The 23,849-nt window shown below is 54.5% G+C and overlaps 1 protein-coding gene across 1 annotated transcript; it reads right to left on the reverse strand.

Annotated features, from left to right (window-relative positions):
* Positions 1–4,455: 4,455 nt before the first annotated feature.
* On the reverse strand, positions 4,456–23,849 carry INKA2 (inka box actin regulator 2). Its single transcript, XM_002927474.4, has 2 exons — positions 23,500–23,849; positions 4,456–12,809 (listed from the first exon to the last, which is right to left on the reverse strand). Exons 1-2 carry the CDS (start codon positions 23,533–23,535, stop codon positions 11,994–11,996), a joined length of 852 nt encoding a protein of 283 aa, XP_002927520.3. The 5' UTR covers positions 23,536–23,849; the 3' UTR covers positions 4,456–11,993.

Genomic DNA, 23,849 nt, shown 5'->3' on the forward strand with positions numbered 1-23,849 from the left:
TGAAGGAAAGAAACAAGCTGAGAAAACCCTGTGCCTTGTCCCCGAACACTGAGGAGGAGACGAGTCCTAGAAAGTGTACATCACTGCTCAGGGATCTAGATACTGGCTCGGTGCGTGCTCATGCCTCTCTGAGACTTTCCAGGAATGTGGTCAGGCCACCGGTTACTAAATGGAGATTCAGGAATAAGATTTCAAATGTAAGCTCTGACCAACCTGAGAAAATGTTAAAATATTGTAAAAAAAAAAAAATTAGAAATTGTATTCTTTTGAGTTTCTAATAAATTTAGTTAACTAATACTTCTGATCCAGTTACACATATGTCTGGGATTGAGGGGCCAAAAATCTAATAAAAGCAATAAATTAAAAATAAATAAGTGAAGCAATTAGGGCCAGTCTGTCCAGGTCAAGGCAGCATATTTTAAGGTCCTCTACAGCCCTTCTGCTTGAAAACTCACCTCTCAGACATTCCTTTGGACTTAAAATCATAGACATCTCACACGTAAGTAAAAATTGCTAAATATTACCTGTTACATAGGTTGTGTGGTTATTTGCCAGATAGGTACGAAATCAATAACTTCTGAGGTACCATCTGCTGGACTAATAGCATTGGTTTGTCCTCAGTTTTAGAACATGGGAGAGAAAGATGACAGTGTTGGATTCCTTGGTCACATCTTACACAGTCCACTTGGGATATGATAGGACTGTGAAGAGACACCCATCACTGCAGGGCAGGACCCGCTGAAGTCAGGGAGATGCACTGCCGCTGCTGGGTGAGGCGGAAGGGTAGCCTGTCAGAAAGGAAGATGGATGTGCTTTCGTCTTGTCCCTGTGGACTCTGTAGTCTTGGTTCCAGAAGGAAGAGGGCCCAAAAGTAAGATGTAGTTGATGTATTTTTTATAGCTGGAAAAAAGGCCCTCGAGGATAATCAATATGAATCTCATATGATAAATATCCAGGAACTGACACCACGTTCGTATTTGTGACTCTTTCAAGTAGAACGCCTTTGGTCCGATGAGTAACATATAATTTAATTAAAGTTTGATACCATAGCTGATAATTTTTCCCCATCAAAACACAAACGACTTTTGTGGCTCGCTAGTGCCCCCAATGTAGTTTTAAAAAATGAACAGTCAATACACAGTCTGTCATTTTACCCTCCACCAGGGGGAGCTTCAGTACCAGTTAAATGCTTCTACAAGCCTTGAAGGAATAGTATGAATTCAGTCCGTCTGTTCATATAAACAAACACTGCTTGCTTCCGGAGAGGCATAAAGGCCTTTCCTCAAGAATTTCCAATCTACTGGGCAGGAAAGGTAGTAAGCAATTCATCAAAGATATGAAAATGCTGTAATTTATTAAACTGTGGTCACAGAGTTCTCTTAGGAATGTTTAGAGAAATATGGGTGTTGGTATGTTATTCTCTTTCCCGTACAGCTTTGCGGTAATCTCTTTGGTGTCTTGATCTGCCATCATAACTGACCGCCTTTTACCCCTCAGTGAAACAGTGTGTTTCTTTGAAGTTAGAATGCACTTGGGAAAAATGAATCTCTGGGAAGGTACTGATCTCTATTTTATTACCAGCATTATTACCTGGTCTGGAGCTATTTTTCTCTATATAGGGACGTTCTTCATTATCTGGACCTGCCCAAGTTCAAATAGTTTGCCTCATTTTCCTCATTAGGTACACATATATTTGTCAGTTCATATAACTGATTTTTGTTTTTAGGACTGAGGGACAGAAGGATTACCTCAGTATTTTCCTTGGTAAGCAACCACAGTAGAATGCTAGAAGAGCTAAAATATGCCCTTATAAATGATATGTGTGCAGTGAAACCAGCGTGTGAAGAAGTTGATCTTTGGAGGAAGAAAATAGCTTGTAAAATCATCTTTTGGTTTATTTGGGTCTTGTGCTTATTTAAGGTGCTACTTAAATGTGTATTAAAATAGCCCCTCTTCACGCAGCTCCAAACTTAAAAGGGCAGAGTGGTTTGGGTACTTGTCCAGGATCTGGAAAAGCCCATCTTGTGCAAGGAAGGAAATGAATGTGAGCTTTGAGGTAGTCCAACCACCAGGCTTTTAGTATTTCTCTTCCCCAAAAATGTAAAAAATGCAAGTTATTCTTGAAAATATAGTACAGACCTTACATTGAATATGAATTTTTTTTAACTGCAGTTTCATCTTGGGTTCGCGGAATGCACAGTCCATTTATTTACTGCCATGTCTTACTTCAATATTCTTGTTGAGAACAGCTGGAGACTTTGAACTGGATGCCTAGTTCTGTGTTCTGGGAAGGCGACACGGATTCTGTTTTACAGACATTAAGAAGAGCTTTAAAAGGGGACTGGGGAATATAGCTCTGGCTTTTCAAGAAGTCTCCTGTGGTTCTGGGCTCAAGGTGTGACATACATTTCCTGCTAATTGCTTCTCTTAAGAAGCATGGGCTTGGCTGTTCCTCTTGAGGAAAAACCTTAATAAACCTTCCCGTTTTAAGCAGTGATGTGACTCTTATTTTTGAGCTGTTTTTTTGTTTTTGTTTTGGTTTTTTTTTGGTAGAGCTTAACCACGTGCAAGTTCTTGTGCTTACTTTCAGCCGTGTAAAAATTCTTGGAGGGCATACAAAGCAGATGATCCTTAGGGGCCTGTCAACAAATAGTTAGTGGCTTCTACTCTATGCCAGGTGCTGATCTGCATGTGGGGGATACAGCGGTGAATAATACAAACCAAAGTCTTTTCCCTCATAGAATCTCTGGCGGGAGACAGAAAACGGGTATGTGTGTGTGCGCTCACGCGCAATGAGGAGTGCTATGGAGAAGAGTTTAAAGGGTAGGAGCTTTGGAGTGCAGAGAGAATGTTGTGGTGGGTCGAAAGTTTGTGTCCTTGCTGACACTGCTGGTTGTATAAATGTTTGAAATGTGCAACCCGCACAACTCCCTAAGGGGAAGAATGGCCTTCTGTGCATTGGGAAGGGTCTGCAAATGCCATGAGGCGGACGTGGGCCTACACGTTGAAGTACCAGCATTGGCTGCGTGGGGTCCACAGGAGGGACTGAAGCAAAGGGTATAGAGAGCATGAGCTGACTCAGCCTCTCATCAGGACACTCTGGCTGCTGATTTGAGAATAGCCTGTGGAGACCAGTTAGAAAGTGAAGCCAGCAGGACTTCTTGACTCGAGTGTGAGAGAAAGAGGAGTCAAGGATGCCCCCCAAGATTTTTTGCCCATAATCAAGATAGTGAAGATGGCAGTGGGAGCAGGTTTGGGAGTTCCATTTTGAACGAAGTATCAGGAACGGGTCAGATTCTAGAGTCGCACCATAGGCAGCTGGTTAGGTGTCTGGAGTTCGGATGAAGAGAGCTGGACGGGAGAGTCACATGGAATGTTTAAGAACACAGCTGAATAGGACCACTAGTTTTGCGTGTAGATAGAGAAGTCCAGGGACTCCGTCATAAGGTCAGGAGATGAAGAGGATTGGCAAAGGAGAACGTGAACGTCACTGGAGACATCAGGTGTGGACTGCACGTGTTGGCGCACTAAAGGGAGTGGCCCACTGAGAAGGAAAACTGAGCAGGCTACATGGACGGAATCCAGCATACAAGTAGAGGGGCTGAGCCAGATAGGAGCGTGGGCAGCCATGGCGGCAGGAGGAAACAAAGTACGGGATTGTAGAAACTGGGAGGTCACAAAGAACTAATAAAAAGTACCACAAAGAAGTGTTACACAAAGTAGTAGGAGACAGAAGGGACCTATGCCTTCTGGGAGAGCCGAAATGCTTCAGGGAGGGAGTTTGAACTAGGCTGTACAGGGTAGAATTTCAGTAGGTGAGAGTGGGGGAGAGTGTCAACATTTGCAGAAAATGGGAGCAAGAAGTTGGCATTAACGTGGAAGTGAGGGGCTCAGAAGTAGAGTGGAGCCATATTGTGGCAGGCTTTGAAATGAGAAGGTGACCATCTAGTCAGGTGACCTAGGAAAAGGCCTAGCGGCTCATCCAGGGGCTGGAGAAGGTGGGGATGGGGAAATTTCCGAGGGATCTGGACGAAAATGCCAGGGCGACTCCCCACGGACGAATGGTCTTTTCAGTCTTCATTTCTCACTTCATTTCCTCCCCTTTCTCTAATGAAGCTTTCTCTAATTGTCTGAGTCGTGGTCGTGATCATTCACAAACAGAAACTCAGTTTAGAAGGGAACCCGCATTAATGCTCTGGCACACAAAGATGTTAGAAAGGAGTGAAGAGTAAAATCTTTATTAACTCCTGCTCTGCTCTACCTGACATGGTTCTGCTCCCCTTAGGCCTTCTGGCACCTTGAGGGCACGCAGCAGCTCTGAGTTCCACTCTCACAGCCTCTCGCATCTCCTCTCCCTGCTGTTGGCTCACTGTGGGAGACAGCAGCCTCCGGCCCTCCCAGCCCTTCCCTCGGCACCCACCTGTGATGGAGAAGTCTAGGAAGGGGGCTCTTGTCCTTTATTCACCCTGTTGGGTAGCTGCCAGCTTTCCCACCAAGGTCCCATCACCCAGGCCTTCCCTTGTGGGTGAGAGGAGAGGCACAGGCCACACTGTAGCCCCCGTCCGCCCTGACCCTGGCGTTACCAGTGTCCCCAGTGGGGTGGGCTGGGGAATTTGAAAGAGCCGCTGGGATTCAGGGGGTGCTAAACATGCAGGCTTCCCAAGTTGGGAAAAGAGGGCATGGAGTTGTGGGACAGGCACTGGGCTCTGCCTGCCTTTCCCAGGAGGGGATATATTTAATGGAGAAGTTTAAAGAAGATATTTGATCCCCATACCCCCAGGAGGGTCCTAAAGCCAAGGCCAGGGGATTTGGAATTCTTTGGGTCCTTGAACTCTCAGAGGCAGAGCCTAAACCCTTATTTTCTGCTATATAAATGGACTTATCTTAACAGATGCTTGGAACCTCAGACCAGGGATTCTAACTCCTGCCTAAGTCCGTCTGGCCCAGGGCTGCCCGTGATAATGAGCAGGCTCCGGGGCCGCCCCTGCGCTTGGCAGTGCGAGCAGCAGGCTGCGTGAGTGCTCGCAGGCCCGCCGGCCTTCTGGGCCCAAGTTCCCAGCCCGAATCCGTATAGGGATTTCAGGTGCTGCACTTGGCCCATTGGGAAGAATCTCTGGGGGATTTTTTGCTTTAAAAAAAAAAAAGTATGCCTGGTACCCTCCCCTTTCCCACCACCTGACACAAATGACTATAAGTGCTGCCTCGTGGGCAGCTCAGTCCCCCAGAGACAATGCCTGGAGCGTGGCCAGTAGCGGGGCTGGAGGTAGGGAAGCCTGAACACCCAACTCTTGGCTTCCTTTCCCGCTGCCCCGCCCTGACTGACCCTCCATAATCACAATGGGGGAAGGAGAATCTAGCAGACTCAATGTCCCCAGGAGGGGTGGGGAGCCCTGGCAAGGCAGTTTAGGAAAAACTCCTTGGGTAGTAAGTCTGGCGCCAGATCTCGTTGCCAAAATGGACAAGGAGATGAGCCAGGTCGGCAAGACTGGTGGAAAGGGCACAGGCGGAAAGGGGGACAGTTTGGAGGCTGCGGTAAAAGCGATGCCTCTGGGTGGGAAATGGGAACCCACTGGGGACGGATCAGGCCTGGGAGAGAAGGGGCTGTGGCAGCCATCGCAAGGGCCCAATGACATGGAGGCCCCCAGGCAGCCTGCAGGAGAACAAAAGCGGCCTGGGAAGCGAGGGTGGAGAAGCCAAAGTAACAGGTGGCACAGAGGGGACTGCAGCACAGCTGGGGCACGGGGCTAGGAAGGGGTGGGTCAGCCGTCCTGAAAGTGGGCCTTGGGAGCCGCTGAAGAGGCCTGGACCTCCGGCCTTCCAGACGCAGGAGCCGGGCTCGGCGGAGGGCTCCCCCTGACGACGAGCGGTCATGGTCACACCAATTGCCCTGTGCTCCATACTGGAGATACGGAGATGAGTAATGAGCACTTGCCACCCTAGAGGGGCTCACGATCTAGAAGGGGAGATGACCGTGCACAAAAGCAATTTTAATTAAAAGCAGGTCCTGCGGGGGCGGGGGGGGTATACAGGTGCAGGTGAGGCACCTGGGGAGGGCTTCACAGAGGAGGTGCCCTTTAAACCGCAGGGAAAGCTGAGTGAAAGGCCAGCCTCAGGCCTTGGGGAACCTGGAGTCTCCGAGAACAGCCTATGGAAAGACCTAGAGGCCAAGAGCCCATACGTGGAGCGCTCAGTAGCACACCTCCCTGAAGGAACCCCAGGGTCTGACTGGGCAGGGCTGGGCCTCCAGACACCTAGGAAAGCGAAGCCAGCTGAGGGTAAGTCACAGTACCTTGAAGACATTTCCTTCCCCTCCCCTGTGCTCCCGCCTGTGGGCAGCATTTCCCTGCAGCCCTAGCATAGCCTCGGTCAGGAGGAGGTGAGGAAGAGGGCTATGGGAGAGGCATGGCAGGAAAGGGAAAGGTGGGGTGACAGCAGAGCCAGAAACAAGAAGACAAAAGCCGACTCTTCCCTTGGAGGGAGACCCCCTCTCCCCCCTCCCCAAGCAGTGCCCCTGAGAGCCAGCCGGCAGCCTCAGTTGGGGGCCTCTGCTGGGTCTGAACCCCCCTCCTTGACCAGTTGGAGGCAGCCAGGGGCCTTCTTTCTGGGACTGGAGAGGGCAGGAAGCAGCCAGGGAGGACAGCCCAAGGCTGGGTCCCGGGCAGGGGAGGGTGGGGGTGCTGAGCATGCCAGAGGTGATTTTTGGCAGTGACTCCTAGGTCCCTGGAATGGGGTGGTCATCTCGTGCGCCATGCCCAGAGGGGCAGATCTGGAGAGAATGGGTTCTGTGGCCTGGAAGCCAGGGAGTGCGGCAGCTGTGGCCTGAGGCCTTAGCACATGGAGCAGGAGATCTGCTCCCTCCTGCACCCACGGCCCCACCAAGGGGCGCCAGAAACTGCAAGTCTCACAGTCCCCTGTCCAAGTTTGTCTGCCCCAAGCACTGTGTAGAGGGGTGGGCACCCCCAGAAGGGCTCCCTGCCCTAGTGTTCCTCAGAGGCCTTTCTGACCAGAAACACGAAGATTCCTTGGGGGTGGGGGGCGGCTAGAAGGGGAGGAGGAAAGACGAGGGCTCAGGAGGGGACAGAATGTGGACTCTGGGATGTTTCAGGCAAGGCTGACTTCACTGTGACCCCCGTGTGCACACGTGGCAGAATTTGGGGGTGAACATCTGGAGCTTGGAGGTGGCAGGCAGAGGGCATGTCCCGACTGATTGAAGGGCGCAGGGAGAGGAACAGGCACGAAGTCCTTTACCAGAGTCAGGGTGAGTCTGGGAGAGTTCTCATCCTCTTTGTTTTAAGGATTGGGTGGAGAAGGCAAGAGGGAGGCAGGGACATCCTAATACCAGTACCAAGGGGTGACTGCTGTCTGGGACGCCTGGCTGGCTCAGTCAGTAGACCATGCGGCTCTGGATCTCAGGGTACTCAGTTCAAGCCCCACGTTGGGTGTAAAGCTTGGTTGAAAAATAAATACAAATTAAAAAAAAAAAAGTACCAAGGGGGTGACTACAGTCTGAGGTCCTTATCTTGCCCTGTCCTCTGGATCTACCAGGCCCTTCCTCCATCTGCACCGTCCTGAGCCCTGAGACCTCCTGTGAGAGAGGGTTTCAGGGCACCTCCAGCCCCATGGGGGGGGGGGGAGTGGATCCTAGCAGGACAGCTGCTAGCACCTTTAGGCCATTCGTCCCCAGGGTGACTGGGTGATGATAGGGGGTGAGGTGTGGAGCTTGGCAGGGACTCTAGGGCCCAAGGCCTTAAAGAGCAGAGAGCAGATCAGGGGCTGGACTCTGCTCAAAGCCTTCAGAACTTGGCTCATTCAACTCTCCAGCCCTTGCCAGGAATGTGAGGGCCTGTGTGTTGACTGTGAGGGACTGCTGGGGACAGTGGGACTGGGAGGGACAGAGGGGTGGCAGTGCTCCTTACAGCGCATCCTCAGGCACTGGGGTCCTCAAGCACTGAGCTCAGCCCCCCTGCTGCCCTCTCCATCCCCCCACCGGCCCCCACTCAGGTCATCCTCTATGAGAAAGTGTGTTTGCCATTTGGCAAATAACAGCCCACCTGGGTTATATTTTTACAATGTACAAAAACATTGTAGAGAAGACAATAGGTTTCTCTAACCTATTGTCTTCTCTGATCCTTGCTACAATCTGGTGAGATAATAGGGCCAGTGTTCATTTTTTTAACAGAAGAGGAAACCAAGCCCCAAAGAAAGTTTTTGTTGTTGTTTTTGTTTTGTTTTGTTTTGTTTCTAGCGGTTTAGCTCTGGTTCACATGGTTAGTGCCTGAACTAAGGTCAGGTGGTCCAGTAGAGAGCTTCTGCTGTGTTCTAGACTGTGTGCATTAAGTCCTTTAAATCTCCAGCAGCCCTGCATTATCCCCATGTCGTAGACCAGAAAAATGAGGCTCAGAGAGGTCAAGCGACATACTCAAGCTGACAGGGACAGAAATGGGTCTCATATCCTGTTGGACTCCAAATCCAGTGCTCATTCTGTGTTACTGGCAGAAGTGCCTTAACTGCTCTGGGTGGGGAACGGGGGATGGTGACCTGAGGTGCATTGAAAGCTGGAGACCGGCCCCTGCTACCGGAAGTCACAGCTGTGCTTTTGCTTTTATGGAGGCCCTGTAGGAAATGGTGTGACTTGAGAAAGATGGGGTGCCCCCTCCCCGATGGGGAGCAAGGAGGATGTCTTGGGGACAGAGCGGAACCAGGTCTCTATTCCTCTGGGCAAGTTTGGGTTCAGATCTCAACCTGAGGGGTGGGTACAGGGGAAGTGCTTCTGGAGGGGGGGGCCTCTAGGAAAGAGGGGTCCCAGCCCTGAAGGGTTGGAAAGAGAAAGGAAGGAGGGAAACCAGGCAGGCCCGGCAAGGACTCTTCTAGCTCCCGCTGTGGTCGGGGAACATCTAGGGACACACTCCGGCCACAGAGCCACAGAGAAGCAGGTGGGGGCCTGAGCGGATCCCTGGGCCAATCAAGGGGCCCCTCTACCTGCCAGGGAAGTGGGCCAGGTGTGAGGTGGGGCTCCATGCCAGGGAGAGTATTAAATGAGCTTCCAGCTTATTTGCATGTCCTAATTAACCATAAAATGAGCCCCAGGGGCAGAATTAAGCTGTCAATTTCCCTCTGCTTACTTCCACTACCTCCCCCTCTCCCGCTGCTCCCCACCCCTACACTTTCCAGCATCGCTTAGGCCCCAGGCATTCGCATTCACCTCTCCCCTCAGCTTCCGTGAAATACAGTCTCCATCCTGTCACAACAAAAGCCGAGAAAAAGGAGGAAAACGAAAAACTAGTGGTGGTGGTGGTGGTGGTGGTGTGTGTGTGTGTGTGTGTGTGTAAATGAATTGGCCATAGTCTTTCATTAGCAAAGCATGACCTAGAGATGAGGGCATTACACCAGCCCAGTCAAGACTAGGGCAAAATTCCCCCACCGGACAGTGCGCATTCCATTTATTATCCATGCATGGATAATATGGGGAGGACAGGTTTTGTTGTTGTTCCTCTTGACTTGGCTTTTAGAGCAGAAACGGACCCTTTGTGGGATAGCGTGAAAGCACAAGGCTGGAAGTCTATCGGGGACCATTTCAATCCCAGCTTTGCCGCTGTGACCTTGGGCAAGTTGCTTGACTTCTCGGAGCGTCTCCATGTAAAGTAAGAGTATCAGCAGCCACTTCCAGAGTGGGGTGAGAAGGAAATGAGAACCAAAGATGGCAGTCCCCGACCCCTGTTGAGTTCTGTTGGTGGCAAATGTCACTCCTCATTGTTTTGTTCCAGCCTGAGTTCAAGTGAGTTTTCATTCCCTTGGCTCCCTTCTGGTTAACCGATGGGTTGCTTCTTTTCGCTGAACCCCTTGAGCCAGGAACTGGGTCCTTTTCCTTGCTGTTTTTAGTCCCTGTCCCAGTGCCTGGCACCAGGAGGTGTTCCATAAAGTTTTGTTCAGTTGGTCTGGATTGCAATGACCAGTCTACAAAACTGATGAGTCATAGACGAATGGCCAAGAGGGACTTGGTTTCCTGTAGAATCATTCCAGATTGAGCGCTTGGTGACTTCACCACTGCCCAGTGGGAGGAACCTTCACACACACACACACACACACACACACGCTTTGAACACATGCACACCGCAGCACTCCCAGCAAGGCAGCCACAGCCAATGGGCCTTCACCCGGCACTGAACTATCCCAGTTCCCTGGGGAGGCAGAAAGGACGAGAGCAGGGGCCTTGCTCCTGCAGAAAGGGCTGGCTCGCCTGGCAAACTCCAAGGAGAGTAGAAAAGGCCGTTTTGCAGCCAGACAATCCTGTTTCAGATCCTGATTCTTCCATTAGCTAGAAGCCTGATTGGGGGGCAGCCTCTGTGATCCCCCAAGAGCCTCCACGGATTTACTGGGGAGGACAATACTTCATAGGGTCATTCTCAAGTCTGAAAGGCATGGTTGTGCACCCTGCCTGGCAAAGAGCAAGCCCTGGAGAAAATAAATAAAATTAGCACCTAATGTCTTGAAGCTTCCGCCACCAAGAACTAAAGGTCTCCTGTGTGACTGAGTGGGAGTCTGAGAGTGACCCTCCCTGGCCCCAACTGCAGCTGGGGCATGTAAGCCTCCTCCCTCCCTGATCCTGGTCTCCAGGGGTCCAGGATGCAGGCAGAGCCCCTCTGGTTATTTTTCTCCTCCAATTTGCTGTTAATGCTTGGAAGGCAGGAAGGCGGCCTGCCTCTAATTGCAGCTGTCACCCCCCATCAGGCGGAGGGGAGCTCAGCTGGGAGGGGCGAAGGGAGGAGAGGGGGAGGGCCTGCAGGGCGGGGCCCGGACCGCACAGGGACCCACATTGTCTTCGCCCAGCCGGCGGGGCGTTCCCTGGGGGCGGGAGGGCCGGCAGCTCCCCAGGGACGCCGAGGGCCACGTGCGCCGCTCCAGGAAAGATGCAGGCGCCGCGCGATCGCAGGGGAGCTGCGGCCCGTCCCTTCCCCTTCCCCGCCGCCCGCCGCCGGTCTGGTTCGGCCGGACGGGCCTCCGCGCCCAGAGGGGAGGGAGGCCGCGGGGTGAGGCTGGGAATCTAAAAATGAGGGCGCGCTTCGAATGGGCGCACCTTCGCCTCGCTGGGGGGACGCGCGCCTACGCTTGTGTCCTGGGTGCGGGTTCGGTGCTGGAGGCGGGGTCCCGGGGAAGGGGCGCGTGTGACCCTAGGGCCCAGCAGCTGCCCTTCCGGCCGGCCCTGCCCTGGTCCGCCTCCTGCCCGCAGGTGGCGTATCTAGGCTGGCGTCCTCACCCGGGGGGATGGGGATAAAAACTGCCCCACTTGCTTACTCAGGAGATAATGGATATGAAAAGGCTTTCCAACATTTAAAGTGCTATACAAATATCTCTCCTGTGCTTTTGAAAAGACATAGGGCTGTCTCAAGTACTCCTATAGGTACACTCCTTATTCGGCGGCCCATTTCTCAGGCCCCGTATGCGCTGAAATCTTAAAGGCAACAGGGAGTGGGGGTGCGAAGTGGGGCTAATCCCAATCCCAGGAGGCCTGGGGTTTCCATGCCTGGGGCTGGAGTAGTGCTTTGCCAGGGAAGCCAGCGGTTATCAGGTTGGGGACACGAGAGACAAGGTCTTTATTGGGGGCCTCTTTGGGGGACCCTGAGACCCCAGTGCCCTAATCCATACAGTGTTCAACTGAGGTCTTTGGGGGCCCTGAAGGAATGTCAGGATCGCCTGGTCTCCTCTCCCTGCCCCTCATTGTCACCTGCAGCCCCAAAGTGACCACCACTCTCTCAATGTCTCTCTTTCAGTCCAGGAGCCGTCACCTCCCCGCCAGCCAGCCCCCACCGCAGCCTCTCTCAACCACACACGGGTCCGCCCTGCTCCAGACACTCTTCCTGCTTCTCCCTCCTTTCTGGAGGAAAGGAACTCGCAGTCGGGCTTTTAAAAGCCAGAGCGCCCACACCCCATCCATCCCAGGGCCCAGCACTGGGACCTGGACCTCTTGGGTTCAGTCAACTTTCTGTCTGGAGGACTCAGACCCAAACAGCTGTGTTAATATCAAAGCCAGAAGGTGAGGGTTCCAGGGCCTTGGGGCAGCTCGTGGAAGGACTTTCCCCACTTCTGGGCTCTGCAGTGCCTGCGAAGGGGAAATGTCCAGAGCCCTTGGAATGGCTCCGCTTCTTGACCTTGTGTGAGCGGGCGGCTCTGGGCTCCGACACCGTGGGGGTGACCCAGCCTGGCTTCTCCTTCAGCAGCCTGTCTCGGTCAGGCCGCACACTGCGCAAGAACTTCCTAAAGATGTTTGCTGTGAGGGCGAACCTGCGGCCCAGCTCCCGGGGCTGGCCCCTCTCCCCTTTGGGCTCCCCCGCAGCCCCCTTCTCCCCACCCTTCTCCAGTTCTGGCAAGTCTAGCCAGTTGCCCACCAGGTCTGCAAAAACGTTGTCACCTAGCACCAGAGGCTGTCGGTTCCGGCCCCGGGACATCAGTGTGGAGGTCCAGTCCTCGGGTTCCCCCAGCTCTGGCCCCTGCTGGGCACTGCTTGGGTGCTCTGGTAGCTGTGCCCTGGGCAGGGGGGCCAGATCCCGCCCACAGACACTCCTATGGGACGGAAACTTGGTGCCATGAGACGGTTGGCTGGAGGGGAAGCAGGCTGCAGGCCTGGCACCCTCCCATCGAGGGGGCTCGGGCTGTGTGTGGGGGCTTTCCGGGCAGGCCGGGGCCGGACTCCCTCCAGAGATCTCCAGCTGTTCCAATGCTGTCTGCACCTGCAGGAGCTTCAGTTCTTGTAGCGCGCCCATCATGCAGTTCATCTGATCCTGCAAGCCATCACCCACTTCCTTCATGGACATCTGCAGGCGAGAGGGAAAGCGCAGGCCAATGAGCCGTGGGGGGCTGGGCGAAGCGCTGCCCCTCACTGGCCCTGAACCTAGACCCCCACTGCCCACACACACACCTCCAGGGTCTCTCCGGCCGGCCACTGACCCCACCTCTGCGCAGAGCGGAGCTCGGAGAGGAGGAATCTTAATGCCGCTACGGCTGGATAACAGAAACGTGAACGGCAGCTAACACGCTAAGGCGGGTGCTGTCCTCAGCTACATATATGCGAAGATATATACACATATGTCAATCTTTTTTTTTTAAAAGATTATTTATTTACTTATTTACTTACTTACTTGAGAGGGAGAGCACAGAGAGAGAGGGAGAGGGAGAAGCAGACTCCCCGCTGAGCAGGGAGCCCGACGCAGGGACTCGATCCCAGGACCCTGGGCTCATGACCTGAGCCGAAGGCAGACGCTTCTCTGACTGAGCCACCCAGGTGCCCCCAACTGATCTATCTTTAAAGTCACCGACCGGTCTAGGAGGTAGTGACTAGTCTTGTTGCCAGTTTACAGATGAAGGAGAGGAGGCCCGTGAGGAACTTGCTCAAGGTCACCTGGACATAAGAGGTGACGCTGAGACCGGTTTGAGGGTGTGCGAAGTTGGGGTGGCCGTCCTTGTCCTGTGCTGTGCCCTCTTCTTCCAGAGCCTCCCCGAGATGATGACGATGATGATGGCCATGACAGTTTGCGAGCGTTTACTATGTAATAGGAATCGAGCTAAGTGTTCTGTGCCCATCAGCTCTTAGGATCTTTGTATAAACCCTATGAGGTTGCTGTTATTGTTCTCATTTTAACGTGTTAACCCTGGTGGTGGTGAAGTAACCTGCCTAAGGTCACGCACACAGCTCACATTGCTGGGACTCAAACACAGGACACCTCCCTCTAAATGCTATGGCCCTAACTACCAGGCACTTCCTGCTTCAAGATGGCGGGGCAGTGGAGCTGGGCTTGAGGCTATGTTGTCCTCCCTGGGGCAGTGGAGAAGGGTGGGTAAGACAAGGGTAAGACAAGGAGCTCAGATTCCCAAAGAGAAAGGGTAGGCTGGGGGCTTCCTTTCACTTCTGTGCACGTCTGGCCAGTCAGCAGAGAGATGGAGAGCAGGAAACTCCTGTCTCCAGAAGCTCTTCCCACCCTTCTCTGCCTTCCAAACACCTGTCCTCCCTCAGCTGCTCTTGGACTTGGCGCCCGTGCTCTTCCTGCCTTCTCAGCCCAATTGGCTCCATGGCTCGGGCCAAGAGCGGGGACACTGGAGGCCAGCTCCCCAGTCCCTTTGTGGGTGCCTAAGGCCCGGGTCCCAGGTGCCAGCTGGAAGGGGCTGAGAGGCTGACTTGGGTGAGAGCCGAGTTTGGAGACTGGGCAGGGGACGCTTGGTCTGATAACATTCACAGTCTAGGCTGCCTTGGTCCCGCCAGCTCCCTCCCCAGATCTGCTCATGTTACCAACAGCAAACCTCGTGCGAGGGGACCATCTGTTTCTTAAGCCCCCCAGAGACCCACTGGGATCATCTTACCTCCTAGCCTTGTCCTAAGGCACGGCACTAAGCCCACAGGGTGGAGAGCTGGAGGGGCTGGGAGGGGAGGCGCAGAGGCTCTCAGGGCTGCCCTGGCAGCTGGCCGTCTTCGGCTTTGGGTCAAACCCTCCCCTGCCCACCCGAACCCTGGCGCGGACGAGGAGGACGAGGGACCCGACCAGGCCCTCCTGAGCCAGCAGCACTAACGCCCAGACTAACTGTCCCCAGAGGCAAGGAGGCCTTTGCTGAGTGTGGTGGTCGGGGGCGGGGGGGGGTTCGGGAGGCAGGGGGCGGTGCTGGCAACCCTGGAATTTGCCAGATCGCCCTGGCGAGCAGATACAGCACAAGAGACTGAGCCTGGGAGGCAGCTGCACTTGCTGATGGCCGCTTGCTCTGACCTCTTCGGCTTCCGGCCTCCTGACCTCTCCTCCTTTTGGAGGCAGCGTGGGGTCGCAGCTGGGAAGACCCAGGGCGGAGTCAGAGGAGACCCTAAGCCTCAAACCAAACTCCTCAGGGTCTCTCTGACTGTACCCTGCTTCTCTGACTTCCCTTTTCCTGCCCCCTCTCTGATACCCCTTTCCTCATCACCCCAACCCGGCCCTCAGAGTCACTTTTGGCTTTTCCACCCTGCACCCCTGTGCCTGTCCCCAGATGTCGCACATCTGCTTTTCCATCTCCTGGAATGCAGAAGCCTCCTGGAAGGCCTTCCGGCCACCAGATCAGTCTTCCCAGCACGCTCCTGTGATCATGTCACCCGGAAGCGTGTCTCTGTCCCCATATGCGTACCGCATACTGCTGTCAGAACCCCTTCGGTGACACACCTCAAAGGCCCTTCCCTGGAGCACTCCTCACCTATCCGCCCCGGCACCCCCACGCGTTTAAAGGCTCATTCCTTGAGCGTCTACCGTCAAGGGCAGGGTCTGAGATTTCCTCATCGTTATGTCTCTCCAGAACCTAGCTAGCCCCTTGCCCCTGCCACACGCCCAGAAAACATATTGAGTACCCCTGAATGCCCCAAGTCATCTCTCCGGACGTGTTGCCCTCAGGCAGTAACACACTCCACGGGGAGAAAATCAGGGACGCGGCTCAGGGCTCCATTTCACCAACGGGCAAGGAGTCTGAGCTTGCAGGCTTCCTTCCAGAAGGCTGAACACAGTCCAGGTCAGAGGCGGTGGGAGGAATGAAATGACCCCATTCAATCTCTTCCAGTATGGAAAAATCCTGAAGAAATAATGCTGACATTTTGTACGGTTTTCCAGTGAGAATGAATGTGTGGGTATGTATGAATTCAGGGCTGTCCATAAAACAGAGGCCCCATTTAAGTAAACAGGAGGTGAACTCATACCTCTATGGAAAATGATATTCTGCGTTGGTTAAGGTCTTGGGTTTTAGAGACGGATGGCACAGGGTTCAAATCCCAGCTCGGCCATATAGTAGTAGCTGTATGACCGGGACAGGTTATTTCAGTTGTTTTTCAGTTTCTCTGTTCTTCCACGTGGGACAAGAGTCTCTGCCTCGTACAGCTCTGGCCAGATGAGGTGAGGTCATGAGTGTTTATGCATGGCCCGGAGGTGACTTCTGGCAGTTACCATAAGACTTCCTAAGAACTTCCAGAACACTGCTTCCTCAGTAGACCTCAGCACATATAATGATAGGACTCCATTCATCTCCCCGGTCCAATCAAAGAGAAACACATCTTTTGTCCTGTCCCTTCTGTCCCACCCCTGCCCCCCACAGAGGAAGAGCCGGGGAAGGAAAGGGAAGCCCCGCATCCTCTTGCCCATTCTCGGGCCGGCTTGGTTGGCCAGTCACGGTGCTGACACCAAGAGCAGAAGGCAGCTGTGAGAGGGAAGCCCAGAGGAGAAGGAAGTGTGGGAAGTGGGGAGGGCCTAGGGAAGTGGGGGGGCAGAAGCATCAGCTGGGTCCTGCCTGAGAGCGAGCTGCCTTTCCCAGCCCCAAGGGGAATGATGTCACCCCGGGAGCAAGAGTGAGAGGGCAAGCTGCTGTCTTCATCTGGGGCGTGGGACCTTCTCAGATCCCAGGCTTTCTCTTGCCTCGGGAACCCAAGAGGGAGCAGTGTCGGGTGGGAGCAAAGGAGAGGGGCCAAATCAGAGAAGATCCCGAACTAGAAATTATTGCCACTAAATCCCAGTGTCCAGACTGTAGGGGGCTGAGTTCCTCTTGGCCTCCCAGAGCCAGAGCCTCAGGTCCTTCCTCAGGACAGGGACCGAATCATACCCAGCTTGCCCACAGGGGCCAGTTGGAAAGGCCCTAAGAGGGTCTAGTTGGTTCTGATTAGTCTGAGTGGAAGTGGCTCTAACAGCCCCCTCCCTCTGTCCACCCCTAGTCACTGACCCGCACAACATGCCAGAGAGGACCTGCTCCACCATCAGACATACCCCCCCAAAAGCACATGGCAGGTACGGGTGTGGGACCCCTTGCTGAGAAAGACCAGGAAGGTCTCACCACCCTCCTTGCAAGCACCCCTGCCCCCACCAGACATTTCCTACCTCCCGGCACCTCCTAGGCCTCTAAATGTTGCATTCTAAAAGTTTCCTTCACGTCACACTCCCGTCTCTCCCCCTGCAGTTCAGACCTCCGTGTGTGAGAGCTGGACGGCGCCTGGGGACCCCGCCCGGGAGTCCTAGCTGCCTAACTCAGACGATTCTGGCGTTAAGTGATCAGCATCAACGTCTGGCCTTGTCAGATCCCCCCAGATCCCCCCCCCCCGCTTACTCTGGCAGGCTGGGGACCCCACTGTGTGGAGCAAGAAACGGAGTCTGAGATGTTCGCTTTCTTCCTCGACATCCTTCCCCAGACCACCTTCACGATTTTCTCCATCTCCACGTTACGACCACGTCTCCTACTTAACATTGCACGTAAATCTGTTTGTATAAATAAATGTATTTCTGTAGGAACTTATATGAAATGCATATACTTGCCATAAACAGAGGGTAACTATCTAAAACTACAAGTGTTTCATCTGAGGATCGCGTAATGTCATCCCAAGCGCCTCCAGTGCAAAAGGGGATCTATCGCCTGGGGTCCGCGGCGTATTCGTGGGAGGACAGGGACCCCAAGCCCGGCCCTCTTGCTCCAGGCCAGCGGGCTTCCCGTGTCATCACGATGTGGCTTCTCAGCCCCACGGGGTTGTTGTGAGAAGAAACCAGGAGAGTCAATGCGACACGCAAAGCACAATTATCGTCCTACGGGGGGAAGAGCATGAAGTTTGGAGGGACTCCAAGACCCAACTCAGTTGCTTTCCACTGACGGCGCCTCTTCACTGAATCATCTGTAGAAGGGAGGAGGACCGTCTGTCTGCAGCTGAAGGGGAAGATGCCTCTATAAAGAAGACCCACCGTCCTGGCCCCGCAGCGCTGTGCCCTCCAGGGCTGGTGTGGGGTCGGCTGCCCAACAACAGCACCGACCCCCTTGGCACTCGCTGGGCCTTTGTGGTATAGGAGGCTTGGCGATGGGAAAGTGACACCACCATCCTCGGCAACCTTCCCAAGCCCTCTCCTAGGCCCCCAATTGATCCCACAGCTGTGCCTTCCATCCGTCCATCTCACTCCCTCTCCCAGCTCAGCCAGAATCCTTTGACACAGGCTCTGGCTTTGCCCGTGGACCTGGCGGCGTGCCCTGCCTCTCTCCCCCCACCCCCATGACTCACAAGACCCCCACACAGTTCCTTTCAGCCCCTCTGGAAGCTACGAGGAGGTTAGGGGCCGGAAATGGGAAAAGTCCCGCTTTTGCCAAGTAGCCCAATTCTCCAGTCCAGTGAATAGGGACCTTCACAGTCCCCTGCTCTTGGCCGGAACTCGCCACAGGAAGGTAAAGAAGAAACTGTGCCAAGAGCTGGAGGAGGGCGGAGGGTAAAGAAAGAAGGAAGTGTGAAATGGATGAGCCCACTTTCGACTGAACCATCAACCCCGGGGGCCATGGGCTCGGGCAAGAGGTAGACGCATGCAGAGAGGGGCCCAAGCCTGCCCCTCAGGGAGCCTGCCTCCCCTGGCCAGCTTTAGCTCCTCTCCACTGCAGGTGGTCCAACTGGGACCTCCAGGAGTTACCTTCCTTTCCTCCTTTCTGGTTCAGGCCTTCCTACTACTCTCTTGCGTGGGCTCTGTGATAACCACCTAACTCATCCTCCTGCCTCAGTTTCCTCCCTCCTCCCCTCCACTCCATACCACGCACTTCCTAGATCCCAGGGCGCGTCTCTCAACCTGTTTCTAGCAATGCACATAGAGAAGGGCAGGCTCTGAAGCACGGCATTCAAGGCCCCCACTGGCTGCTCTCAACAACTCGCTCAGCCCTGTTGCTTACTAGTCCTCAGCGGATACCCTATATCCTGACCAAGCTGCAGTAGTCTTCGAACATCCCCTCTACTTCCATCTCGGTGCCCTTGACTCCTGTCTGGAATGCTGTTTTTCTCCTCTTCACCTCCCTGCTGATCCCTCAAGGTCAAGCTCAAGGGACTTCCCTCTCCACAAAGTCTTCGCGGATCCCCTGGCTGGAGAGAATTCCTCCCTTCTCAGGGCACGGCACTTGTGCCTCTGTGTAGCACGCAGCCTCTCCTTTTGCCCTGGATGTATGCCTACACACACTGGTTAAGAGTGTGAGTTCTGCAGTCCAACTGGCTGCATTTGAAGCCTCGCTCTGCCACTTACCGGTTCTATGACCTTGGCCAAGTCACTTGACCTCCCCAAGTCTTATTTATAGAATCAGAATATTGAAAGTACGACTTCTACGAGTTGCTTTGGCAATTAAATGACATAATCCACGATATGCCTGGCATATCGATCAGTGTTCACATCAGTAAATGTTATTATTATTACCTCCCCTATTGAACTGCGGGTTCCCCGAAGGCGAGATCTATGTCTGTTTATATTTGTAACCACAGTGCTAGTGTCTGGTCAGGGGCTTTAAACACCGGATAAACTCAGTTAATGTGTCCTGTGAATGAATGGCTCACGCACACCAGCCTGATCGATCTGTCAGGAGTTCGCCCGGTGCCCACGACACAATGGACACTGTGTTACATACTAAAGACAGACAGCTACCATTTGATCTTTAGAGCAGCTGTATAAAGTAGGTATTTAAAAAACCCTGCTCTAGGGGCGCCTGGGTGGCACAGCAGTTAAGCGTCTGCCTTCGGCTCAGGGCGTGATCCGGGCGTTATGGGATCGAGCCCCACATCAGGCCTCTTCTGCTATGAGCCTGCTTCTTCCTCTCCCACTCCCCCTGCTTGTTTTCCCTCTCTCGCTGGCTGTCTCTATCTCTGTCAAATAAATAAATAAAATCTTAAAAAAAAAAAAAAGTAAAAAAAACCCTGCTCTAGGGTCACCTGGGTGGCTCAGTCAGTTAAGTGTCTGCCTTGGGCTCAGGTCATGATCTCAGGGTCCTGGGATCAAGTCCCCATGTTGGGCTCCCTGCTAGCAGACAGCCTACTTCTCCCTCTGCCCCTCCTCCCGCTCATGCTTTTTCTCTCTCTCTCAAGTAAATAGACCAAAAAAAAAAAAAGATTTAGAAAAATTTAAAAACTTGTTTTACAGATGAGAAAACCAAGGCACAGGAGGGTTAAGTAACCTGCCTGGGTCACATAGAGCCAGGATTTGAGGTCAAGCTGGCCTGCCCCCAAGTCCCATGGTCCACACTCCTTCCTCATTGACCCTACCCCATTCTTCACCCTCGCTCTAAACATCAAAGGAGGCTATGTTAGGAGATCCTTGACAAAAGCTTTTTCTGCCTCAGGAAATTTGCTCTTTGGTCCCAAGAGCTGAAGGCTGTTCCTACTCTATCTCTTCTATCACCTTCTTTTGTCCTTATGTTGCCTTTAGGCCCTGGTCCTCCTCCACATGTCAGAACCTCCCGAACTTGTAACTGCTGGTGGCTAAATAAATGCCTTCTCGGAATACCGAGTGGTCCTAGAGGGACCTTCTCCAGGCCCAGAGAAGTCCCTCTGCTGCTTCATCACGCCTCAGCTAGGACAGGCATTCCAGGAGCTGGTCTCCCTCAACCTCCTCCACCTCCAGGAAGCCTTCCTGGCCTGGCTGGACTGCCTGAGCCCGTATCACTCAGCCTTTGCACACTCTATTTGCTCTATACTGATATTGACTCATGGGGAACACCCTGTGAGCATCTTACATCTGCTTTCTCTGTGTTCTTGTGGCTACCCCATTTGTTGGAAGCCCTCAAGGGAGCAGAGTGTAAGAACAGCTGGTCCCAAGGCCTTGTGTTCATGCAGGGCCCCTCTCTCCGGTGGCTGGAGGGGAGAGAGATATGTTCCCTGCTGAGCTGTGACAGCCCTGACCCGCTCATCCTAATGAGGAAGCGTGTCAGCTGCTGCCACTCTCCTGCCGCATCTCATTCCTGAAATGGATCCCTGTCCCCTTCCAGGCAGGGGGAAAGGGCCAGTCCTCTAGACATCAACCTAGTTGCACCAGGATCCCCAAACCCTTAGCCTCCCCACAGGGCTCCCTTGTTAAAGTGCAAATTTTCTGCTCCGAGAGATTGAGAAATTCTGCCACTTTGGTTTTCAGGAACACACTCTTCTTGTCTAGATTTTCTGGGCCAAGGACAGGGCCAGGATACAGGAGGGGGACACAGAACACCCTTGACAAAACTAGTTTCACAGCCTGTTAATGTTACCTTTTCCAGCGTTAACCCAGTGTCTGTAGGACACATGCTTCTTGAAGGGATTTGGTGGCAGAAATGAATGTAGAACTTGACTAGTGTCACATGAGTGCCATTCCTGAGCACACACTAACTGAAGGCAAAGCCAGGCGACACACTGTCCTCCTCCGTGGCAGGGAAGACTCTGCCTGGGAAAAACACACAAGGCCCACCGCCTGCCCCCACCCTCACGAGCTCAGGACATAAGAAGACCGTATGCCTTTCCCGCCCCATTGCAGACCTGGGGTATAAACAAATGAACTCTTCCTATCCTAGTCACAACCAAGCTGCACTGAGGTCAATCCCCAAAGGGCTGAGCCTGGGCTAACTCAGCCCTACTTTCTTCTTTGTTCCCATTGGGAAAACTGAGGCACTGAGATGTGGTTCGGCTACCTAAGCACTGGGCTAAAGTGTTGGGGAGCGAAGGAGACTCTAATACCTCTCCCTGTCATCTACTCTGTCTCATTTCTGGGCCGCCTGGCAGGGGGGTGGGGGGAGGAGGCAAGGCACCATGGGGGTGGGGGAGGGGGAGGGTGCAGAGCTCTCCCATCTGAGTGTCATTCTGGGCCCCAGGCCAGGCATTTGGCTTCCTCTCCAAGAGAGTCAAAGGCTGAAGCTGCTCAGACAAAGGGCCAAATGAAAGCTAATGGGGAGCTCGGTGACTTCAGCCTCTCCCCTTCCTCCTCCCGGGGACTGGGGGCTCAAGTCCTTGGCAGGAGAGGGTACAAATCAAGACCTGGAGCTCAGTTCAGCTCAGATTCCTATTTGCCTTTTTTATTCTCCTGGCAAACACAGACTGTCTTCCTCCCCTCACCCCCTCCCACCTAGGGTGCTATAAAAAATGCAAATCAGTGGGATTTTAAAATTCAAGCCTATGCCAGGAACACCCACAAACCCTCTATTAAGGCAGATCCTGAGGTGGGTGGTGTGGTCCCAGATTCCAAGCAGAAAAAGAGGACTCTATTAGATTCTTTTTTCAGCATGGGCTTTGGACTTCAGACGTTATCCGTGATGACCTTGACCTTCCTGGTATTGGACAAATGAATGGGAAGAGTCAGAATTGTGTATGCGTGGGCTGGGGCTGACCATCCCAAACTGACATGGGAAGCACAGGAAAACGAGCGTGGGAAGGGACACGGTGGAGATTGCTCTGGCCCTCACCTAAGCAGCATTTCTCTGGGCAACTCTCCCATCTGAGTGTCACCACAAAAAGGGCTTGAAGAGGAAGTCCCAGAGAAGCGACCATTGACCTGAGAAGGCAGACGCTGAATGGAACAGACAGGAAGAGTGCCTTCGAGCCTTGACCAGGAAGCATCAATGAGAACACCTGCTCTGCAAGCTGCCCCGCCCCCCAAAACTGGCCCCAGATACAGTTGCCAAGTTTGGAGGGGCGGGGGGTGCAGAGTTTGCAGGAGCAGGAGAGGCTGTCATGGAATCTGGAGAGCCATGGATCCAGGTCTGCTGTTGAGATCCTGGGTGCCCCTGGCTCTGGGAAGTAGGAAGAAAGAAGAGGGAAGAAAAGTGAGACCGAGGAGAGGTCCACTGCAAGAGAAACCAAAAGGAACAAAAAGAGGCGAAGGCAAAGGCACGGGAGGGAGTCGGATTGAGAGAAAGGTGGGCCTGGGGGCCAAGGTGGGTGTGTGTGTGTGCATATCTGTGTGAATTCGGGTGATTGCAGGACCAAGAAAGGTGACAGGGACATGTGTGCAGGAGGGGTGGTATATGAAGTCGGTGAGAATCAGCCTAACAGAGCTTTGGGGCCATCCCTCCCCCCACTTGGGTGACGCCCGGGTCCCAGACGGAGCTCCTTCTTCCGACCCCTGCACCCCTGGCCTCCGCAAGCTCCCTCCGCACTCCCTGCGCCCAGCCCTGACATCTGGCCGGGCCCCCGCAGCTCTGCTCGCGATCTGCCAGGCGGCGCCCCTCCTCCGGCGCGGGGCCCTCCCCCGCCCTTCCAGCTGCCAGCCCCCCTCCCTGCTGGCAGACAAGCCCGGGCAGACAGCCGGCCCGGCCTGCCCCCGCAGCCGCGCCAGCTCTGCCAAGCCCGGCGGGGCTGGGGGCCCCAGGCGGTGCCAGCTCCCCGCGAGCCCGCGGTCCCCGGCTGCCCTCCGGCCCGCGCGCCCGGCCCTGCTCCTCGCGCCCTTCCTGCCCTGCGCGCTCCGCGGCGCCCCGAGCGGTCCAAGCAGCCGTCCATCTGCGAGGGTGCCCCCCGCGTCTCCCGCGCCTTCTCTGGGCGCATTTCAGTCTGGGTTTGGGTTCCTCGGTCTCCGTCCCTTGCTCGGGTCTGTCTCGCTCACACAAATCTTGGCTCCAGGTTTCCTCGCGGCCCTTTCCCTCGGGACAGGCCCTGCCCTCTGCCGGCCCGTCCCCTCTCTGGCCTTCCTCCGCCCTCTCACTCCCGGCTCCCGGGCCCGCGGCGGGGGCCAGGTACCGTCGGGGCGGAGCAGTCCTCCGGGCCCCTGGCGCCCGCTCCGCTCTTACCAGCTCCTGTTTGAGGCGGCGCAAATAGCAGTCCATTTCCCTGCTCCCTTCCTCGTGCGCCCATTTGCCGGGCTCGGCTCGGCAAGAGCGTCCCCGGGTGGGAACAGCGGCCCCCGGCCCCCACGCTCCGTGCCTCTCGCCGCGCGGAGCCGAGCCACTGCTCCCAGGCCCGGACTTAGAGCAGCTTCCCTGGCTCTCGCGGCGCGCGGTCCGTGCGGGGGGCGGAGGAAAAGTGGGACAGCCTATGAGAATTCAGGGGGGATGCCTTCAGCCAATGAGGCAGGCGCACCGGGGGCGCGGGCTGGGCTGCGGCGAGGGGACCCGGCGGTGGCACAGGGCTGGGGCAGCGG

This window comes from Ailuropoda melanoleuca, chromosome 2 (assembly GCF_002007445.2).
Source record: "Ailuropoda melanoleuca isolate Jingjing chromosome 2, ASM200744v2, whole genome shotgun sequence".
Classification (NCBI taxonomy): domain Eukaryota; kingdom Metazoa; phylum Chordata; class Mammalia; order Carnivora; family Ursidae; genus Ailuropoda; species Ailuropoda melanoleuca.